The sequence below is a fragment of the Mesoplodon densirostris genome, chromosome 19 (genome assembly GCF_025265405.1).
Source record: "Mesoplodon densirostris isolate mMesDen1 chromosome 19, mMesDen1 primary haplotype, whole genome shotgun sequence".
Taxonomy (NCBI): domain Eukaryota; kingdom Metazoa; phylum Chordata; class Mammalia; order Artiodactyla; family Ziphiidae; genus Mesoplodon; species Mesoplodon densirostris.
This window is the reverse complement of record NC_082679.1, coordinates 62,152,082-62,160,293: the sequence shown is the minus strand read 5'-3', so window position 1 is coordinate 62,160,293 and position 8,212 is coordinate 62,152,082. Positions and strand designations below refer to the sequence as shown.

The window sequence follows — 8,212 nt, the reverse complement described above, 5'->3', positions numbered from 1 at the left end:
GTCAAAATTGGCATGGAATCACACCCGTTGGAGCAGCATCAACCAATAAAATTTTTTTTTTATGTTTGGGGTAGGAGTTTATTAATTAATTTATTTATTTTTGCTGTGTTGGGTCTTCGTTTCTGTGCGAGGGCTTTCTCTAGTTGTGGCAAGCGGGGGCCACTCTTCATCGCGGTGCGCAGGCCTCTCACTATCGCGGCCTCTCTTGTTGCGGAGCACAGGCTCCAGACGCGCAGGCTCAGTAGTTGTGGCTCACGGGCCTAGTTGCTCTGTGGCATGTGGGATCCTCCCAGACCAGGGCTCGAACCCGTGTCCCCTGCATTAGCAGGGAGACTCTCAACCACTGCGCCACCAGGGAAGCCCTCAACCAATAATTGAATAAGACCTGGAGTATAGGTACCCCAGCTCCCTCACGGCTCAGGGGATGACACTTGCTCCCAGAGAACCCAGGGGACTACACTCCAGGTGCCCCAGTGATAGCTGACGTGATGCCCACTCTTTGTTTGCTCTTTCCCTTTTCCCCCTCCTCTTGGTATTCCCTGGGATCATCTCCCCAATAAACTACTTGCACTCATATCCTGTCTCAGAGTCTGTTTTGGGGGAACCCAAACTAATACACTCAGCCATCGGCACAAGCCTGTGGCCGGGGGAAAGGACCTGGCTCATGTGTGCACCCAGTGGCCGGGACAGCCAGAGCTGTTGATCCAAGTGGGGGAGGATCCAAGGCAGGGGGGCTGGGCAGAGAGATGGGTCTAGAAGGATGAACAGGAGACACAGGGACATATTGGAGAGGCGAGGCTGGGCGTGGGAGCCTGAGCGAGGCTGCTAAGCAATGTAGATGTGAACCTGGGGGGAGAGAATTAGGAGCCCCCAAAAGGCAGACTTCCATTTGGGGCAGATCATGAGGCAGCCATGGGGAGGACGGCCTGGGGCCAGGGGAGCTGGAACGGATGCCTCAGGGGGAGCTCCTGGCACCAAAGAGGTCAGCCATAGCCCCCCAAACAGCTCCCTTTCTCTCTGGGCACCTGGGTGCTGGGTGAACCCTGAGCCCACAAGAGAGAACTAGGAACCCAAGCTCATCATCTACTGAGTGCTTTACATGAATCCTGTCTCCCATCCTCATGCCGGTACTGTGAGGTGGGATATGTAGCATCCCCATTAAACTGAAAAGAAAACTGAGGTTCACACGCATAAATAGGTGGCCCAGTATCTCACAGAAAGAGATACAGAGGCTGTGAACCCAGTGGACTCCAAAACCTGGGCTTTTAACAAATCTGTGATGTGGTAATTGATCACTCATAGGTCCAATGGGGGGCTCCCTCTCTGTCTTTCTTCCCGCACTCCCTACCACCCTCCCTCTCTTCCTCAATCTATTCAGGTCCCGAGTTCCAATTGTGAGCTTCCAGCTAGCAAGGGATACCTGTTGAAGCAAGGAGGTGGTCATAAGGGAGTAACCTACTAAATTCTTTGGTTAGAAAGTACTGGAACATTCAGGGAGCTTTTCTTTACAGGATTTGGGATGGAAACACTTTAATGGTTTTGAAGTATAAACAATTATCCTGGAACACTCATGAATCCTTCCTCCTCAACCAAGGAAAAGCTTACGAAAAGTGATAAGGTTGCCAAATCATCAACATCCAGGGTGACACAGTTTGTGGCCATCCTGGGACAATAATGCCAGCTTCCCAATGCTCCATCTCAGTGCTAGATCCCTTTCACACAAAATTCACCAGCAGCGACAAAGAATGCTCAAGTTGCCTCCAGATAGCTCATCTCTTTTCTTCCTGAAGAATAGGAAGATTCTTGATTCCTAATCGAGTGCACTGTCATTCAGCTAAAAAATGATACTTCTCAGCCAGCCTTGCACCTTCTCCTTTCTGTAGAACTTCATCTAAGTCAAAGAGGAGCGAGTGGAATAGTTTTGTGTGGCTTCAAGGAAGTCTCCCTAAAGGGAGGGGGAGGTTTGCCCTTCATGGTTCTCCTTCTTCCTTCCTGCCTAGAATATGGGTATGATGGCTGGAGTGCAGCAGCCACTTTGGACCATGAGGTACCTTGGGAACAGAAGCCATAAATGGTGGCACTTGGGTCCATGACTGATATAGGTCTCTATATCAGTTCTACTACCTACATCAGACTTCTTTTATATAAAAGAGAAATAAACTTCTATCCTTATTTAGGTGGGGAGGAGGGGTGGGGTTTTTGTTCCTCCCTAGTAGCCAATCCTGATAACGACTTTAGTTTAAAAGTGATAATAAATCTAACGTTAGAACAAGGGAGTCTATTTTTTGCTGTTATTGTTTCTTTGTTTTCTCTTTTGTTTTTTTGTTTGGTTGGTTGGTTGAGTTTTTTTGTTTGTTTTTTTTTGGGGCCGCATACGGGATCTTAGTTCCCAGACCAGGGATCGAACCTGTGCCCCCTGCGGTGGAAGTGCAGAATCTTAACCACTGGATGTCCAGGGAAGTCCTTGTTTTCTCTCTTTTGAATCATCCGTCTGGAACCTCTTCATTCTTGGAGGCAAACAACAAAATGGAAGTATGATTATATCTTTACGAAAACAGGAAGACTACATTTCACAATTTCATGAGACTCTTTGCTCACACTGCTTTGAAATCATTAACCTGAAACACGCCTGGGTTCCCGCCATTACCAGGGTTTCTGCCCCCCTCTCTTCTCTCCAATATCCAAGGAGAAGAGCCAGAGAACACCGATGACTGTGGCTGGGAACGCCTCAGGAAATGCAGCTCTTTTGGCAAACGCTACAACGGTGATTGCTTTCTCCCCGGTGGGCCCTGGGTTTCACACCCAGGGTGTGGCATTTCTGGAAGATTCTAAACCTTTCTGTCAGCCTCGGGGGGAGCCAAGCATCCCGATGCTGCCTGTTCTCTCACGAACGGCATCCCCCAGTGTGTGTGCTGGGTCCTTACGTGAGCTGGACCCCTGCACACCAGCCAGGGGAGAGAGGGATGAACAGAATGAAAACTGGTCTCCCCTCCAGCCCCCAGCAAGGGAATCACAGCATTGCTCCCTCCTGCTAGGGAGGGGCCGTGAGCCTCTAGATCTCCTGCTGGACCTTGAATCCAAGCTCTGTCCCTCTTGGCTTGAGACGCTGGGCAAGTGCTTTGATTTCCCCATCCCTCGATCTCTCCATCTGTGAGATGGGAATAGTAACAGACCCACTTTACAGAGCTGCTGTAGTAACGAGTTAATTGTCGAGAGTTCTCAGTATCATCCCTCTCATCCATGTCCTCTGAGTCGTCAACACTCCTGTTTCTTTTTTTAAATATATTTATTTATTTATGGCTGCACTGGGTCTTCGTTGCTGTGCGCAGGCTTCCTCTGCTTGTGGCGAGCGGGGGCTACTCTTCGTTGCGGTGCGCAGGCTTCTCATTGCGGTGGCTTCTCTTGCTGTGGAGCACGGGCTCTAGAGGCACAGGTTCAGTAGTTGTGGCACATGAGCTTGGTTGCTCTGCGGCACGTGGGATCTTCCCGGGCCAGGGCTTGAACCCGTGTCCGCTGCACTGGATTCTTAACCACGAAGTCCTGCCACTCCTGTTTCTATAAATACTGTCCCTCCCAAGCACTATCGCTTATGGCACACCCTCCCTAATCTCCCCCACCCCAGAAAACTATCAAATAAATGGAGCCTGTGGTCAGAGTTTGAAAAGCAGGGTAAATGAGCGTATCCGCGTCACAGGTGTACCAGAACAAACGGGTGCCTCAAAACAACAGAAGTTTGTTCTCTCACACTATCTGAGGCCAGAGTCTGAAATCGAGGGGTCAGCAGGGCCAGGCTCCCTCTGGAACCTGGAGGGGAGGATCCTTGCTCTCCTCTTCCAGCTTCTGATCTGCCGTGTCCCCTCCTCTCCATATAAGGACACTAGTCACAGTGCATTAGGGCCACACTAGTTCAGTATGACCTCATGCTATTCCATCTGCAAAGACCCTTTTTCCGAACGAGGCCCCACTCTGTGGTTCCAGTGGACATGAGTTTTGCAAGGACACTATTACCTTGACTCTGAACTGTGTGACCAAGAATATGGCAGAAGTAACGCTGCACCAGGCCTTAAGAACCTGGTAGCTTCCACTTCTTCCTCATGGGACGCTTGTACTTGGAAGCCCACCGCCATGCCATGAGGAAGCCCAAGCTGCCCCGGGGAGGAGAGCTGGCAGCCAGCACCAATGTGCAGTTGCAAGTGCGGGTCGTCCAGAACCAGCTGATGCACGAGCAAAATCAATGATTGGTGTTGTTCTGAGGTGCTAGGTTTGGTGGTGGTTTCTTGTACAGCAGCAATAGGTAACAGGAACAGGAAGGGTCAATCCGCTCCTTGCTTTTACAGCACGGGGCCGGGCACACAGAAGGTGGTCACCAAATGTTTGCTGACTGTAACAGAATCATCTCTGACTCCCAAGAAAGCACTTGACAATGGCAGCGACCGAAGTCATTAATACCCTGTGATCTATTGAATAGAACGTGACAGGGATCTGTCTTCCTTCCTGCCTAAACCAAGATAAATTGAGATTCTTATTTCCAAATGATGGGGTGCCCTCTGTGTTCCTATTAAATCCTGGCCCTAATGGAAGACAGACTTCTGGAGTCCCTGGCAGGCTGTGGCAGGGTGAGTCAGTGGATTCGTGCAGATGTGCAAGTCCTAGCGGGTCTCTGACCCGGGGACAATTGTGAGAATGGCCTCTCCCTGCGCGCATGTGTTCCCAATCGTCAGTTGAATGACCTGGGTCTGTTGCTCACTGGGTCTTGCTTTCAACCCAAGCCAAAGCTGGAATCGTCTCCTCAGGAGAGTCAGGACCATGTGGTCAATCGTTAGCATGACGGCTCCCAGGGACCCCCCACCTCCCCGTGTCCTCGCCCCGCTGTGACTCTGCCCCTCAGCTCCTTACCAGGTGGAGTCTATTCTTCCGCCCTTATACCTGGCTTGGCTGTGTGGTTTACTTTGAACAATAGATTACGGTGGAAGTGATGGGGAACCTGCTCCAAGCTTGGGACCCACAGGGTCTGCAGCTTCTGCTGTCACTCCCTCAGACCCAGAGACAACTGTGCTATCAAGAAGCCCAGTCTAGCCCACTGGAGGATGAGAGGATGGGGAGTACGGGGGGCGGGGGACCCCAGTACCTGAGCTGACAGCCAGGTCCAACTGCCAGGCACATGAGCGAGCGGCCTTGGACCCTCAGCCCTAGCCAAGCTGTCAGTCCCCTGCAGTGACACCACAGAAGGACCACCCCACAGAACCTGAGAATAATACACTGCATTGTTTGAAGCCCCTATGATTCGGGATGCTTTGTTGGTCAAGGATAGAGTGTTCTGAAAGCCATACATTTCCCCTCCAAACAGCCAACTTTCCCAGGGAAGAATCCCAGGGAATATTTTGTATTTCTCTTATAGGCTGAACTGGGTACCCCGCCCCCCAAATCTGCATGTTGAGTCTGTTAAAAAGAAAACCACAGGGCTTCCCTGGTGGCGCAGTGGTTGAGAGTCCGCCTGCCGATGCAGGGGACACGGGTTCGTGCCCCGGTCCGGGAAGATCCCACATGCCGCGGAGCGGCTGGGCCCGTGAGCCACGGCCACTGAGCCTGCATGTCCGGAGCCTGTGCTCCACAACGGGAGAGGCCCGGGTACCGCAAAAAAAAAAAAAAAGAAAGAAAGAAAACCACGGGCTCGAAATGGCGTCACTTGCGCTAAAGCCCATGGTAGCAAACCTAGACTTCATACCTGGGTTAACTGTAGTTTCCAGCAACCCATCTCCTCCCCAGCATGGAGGTTTCTCCACACCTCCAAGGCTCTGTGACAGGCTGAGTAACGGCCCCCCAAGATGTGCACATGCTGATTCCTGAAGCCCATCAATGCTGATTTATAAGATGCGTTAACCTCCTAGGGCTACTACAAAGGACCAGAAAGTGGGAAGGCTTAAAACAACAGAAACTTATGCTCTCAGGGTTCTGGAGGCCAGAAGTCCAAAATCCAGATGTCAGCAGGGCCTTGGTCCCTCTGAGGCTCTGGGAGAGGATGGGTTCCACGCCTCTGGCAGCTTCCACTGGTCGCAAGTGGGGGTTCCTAGGCTCTACATCCCTCCGATCTCTGACTCCATTGTCCCACGGCCATCTTCCCTGTGCGCCTGTGTCCAAATTTCCCTCTTTGTACGAAGACACCAGTGACTGGGTGAGGACCCGCCCTACTCCAGTAGGACCCCAACTTGATTCCATGTGCAAAGACCCCATTTCCAAATAAGATCACTTTCTGGGCGGAGATGGAATTTGGGGGAACACTAGTCAACCCACTACACATTGTAAAAGGGACTCTGTTAATGGGATTAAGGATCTGGAAATGAGGACATCATCCTGAACGATCCTGTGGGTCCCGTGTGATCACAGGCGTCCTTAGAAGAGGGAGGCGGGGTATGACAGGAAACGGTGGCGACACGGCGTTCCGGGACCAGAGTGGGGCACAAGTCATCTTGCTGCTGTGCTTCCAAGCTGTAGTTCTGAATCAACCTAAATGTTACGCAGAAGGTGAACCTCTGAGAAAGTCAGATATACTTTAAAAGTCAGGACGTGGATTCAAGGAGGGCAGCCCTTTCAAGTGGCCCTTTTGCATCAACAACAATGGCTGCGGTCAGTCCAGCACCAGCAGGATCCCAGCCAGATCGACGGGGCTGCATTGGCTCAAGCTTGGAGCGCCCGAAGAGAAGCTCCAGGACTGCAAAGCATGGTACAACCACCACCAGGAAGGATGCCAAGTGGACGAGGTATGTCTACCATGGAGTCTGGTCCAAACCATCATGGGAATTTCCAAGGGGATTCAAACTTTAACAGAATGTGGCAACCAGGCTGACAGGGGCTGGGAACGCTGGAAACCCCACCTGGCATCTCGGGAAGACAGCATTCGAGGTCTCTCTGTTGCAACCTATGGCCTTTGTAGCAGCAGCACTGGCAGAGCAAAACATGTCTGGTCTCCAGTTAAAGAGAAATTGTGTCACTATGTGACACATTAGTCTGTCAGAGACACTCTGCTCCTACCATCCACCCACCTTTCTCCTCCCTTTTCTTTCAGATAGTGAAGATCTTCCGTAAATTTTTATCTGTTTTTTTTTTTTTGCTTGTTTGCTTTTTTTTTTTTTTTTTTTTTTGCAGTACGCGGGCCTCTCACTGTTGTGGCCTCTCCCGTTGCGGAGCACAGGCTCCGGACGCACAGGCTCAGCGGCCATGGCTCATGGGCCCAGCCGCTCCGCGGCATGTGGGATCTTCCCGGATCGAGACACGAACCCATGTCCCCTCCATCGGCAGGCGGACTCTCAACCACTGCGCCACCAGGGAGGCCCTCAATGATTTGCTTTTTTTACTTCACAGTATGATTAGGTTCCTTGATGCTAGTTCAGTTTTCTATGACTTGTGTTATTATTTTTAACAGTCACTTCAAATTATTTATAGGTGAATCTTATTTTGATTATGCTAATAGTGAAGTCATAGCTCCTTTTCCTTATTAGTACTTACTATTGTTTCTCAGTGTAAGAATGGAAAACTCAGGAAGTAATCCTTTGATATCACTTTTAAAAGAATAACAAATATTCTAATCTTTAATACTGGGAAGTAGTTCATTTCTAGTTTTCTGGAATCTGTGCCAAATTTTCCCACATTTCAAAATGTTTTGGTTCCTAAGCTCAGCAGTGATTCACCCTGGCATTCCCACTCCCCCGACCTTACTCTGCTGGTGTTCTTTGTGTCCCAGGCAAGTGATTTAACCTCTGTGTGCCTCAGTTTCCCTTCCTGAAATTGGCAAAAAGAGTACCTGATTTCTCCCACCTCACAGGGACGTTGTGAGGATAAATGCGTTCATGGAAGAAAGAAATTATATAAAAATCTCAAGGTATTATTTTTATGGTATTGTTACTGAACAGAAATAGAAAAATTCAACAGGAAAAAAAAAGAAAAGGGTGGTGGGGGTCAGAGTCGGAGAAGAAGGAGGTGTGATGCAGAAGCAGAGGCTGGAGGGATGCATCTGAGGCTGGAGGAGGGGGCCACGAGCCAAGGGATGCAGGCGCCTCTAGAAGCAGGAAGAGGCCAGGAAACAGCTTCTCTCCTGGAACCTCCAGAGGGAACCAGCCCTGCGACACCCTGACTGTAGCCCAGTGAGACCCATTTTGGTCTTCTGACCTCCAGGCCTGCAAGACCATAGATTTATGTTGATTTATGCTGCTTTAAG

The 8,212-nt window shown here is 50.4% G+C and overlaps 1 protein-coding gene across 1 annotated transcript; it reads left to right on the top strand.

Annotated features, from left to right (window-relative positions):
- The first annotated feature begins 4,130 nt into the window (after nt 1-4,130).
- LOC132479699 (arginine/serine-rich protein PNISR-like) lies at nt 4,131-6,844 on the top strand. Its single transcript, XM_060083189.1, has 2 exons — nt 4,131-4,225; nt 6,562-6,844. The coding sequence occupies exons 1-2, from the start codon at nt 4,131-4,133 to the stop codon at nt 6,842-6,844; spliced, it is 378 nt and encodes a 125-aa protein (XP_059939172.1).
- Nucleotides 6,845-8,212: the final 1,368 nt, after the last annotated feature.

Coding starts and splice junctions, on each gene's coding strand:
- LOC132479699 (XM_060083189.1), top strand. CDS start 4,131: ATGAGGAAGCCCAAGCTGCCCCGGGGAGGAGAGCTGGCAGCCAGCACC. Junction 4,226..6,561: donor CAGAACCAGCTGATGCACGA/GCAAAATCAATG, acceptor TTTAAAAGTCAG/GACGTGGATTCAAGGAGGGC.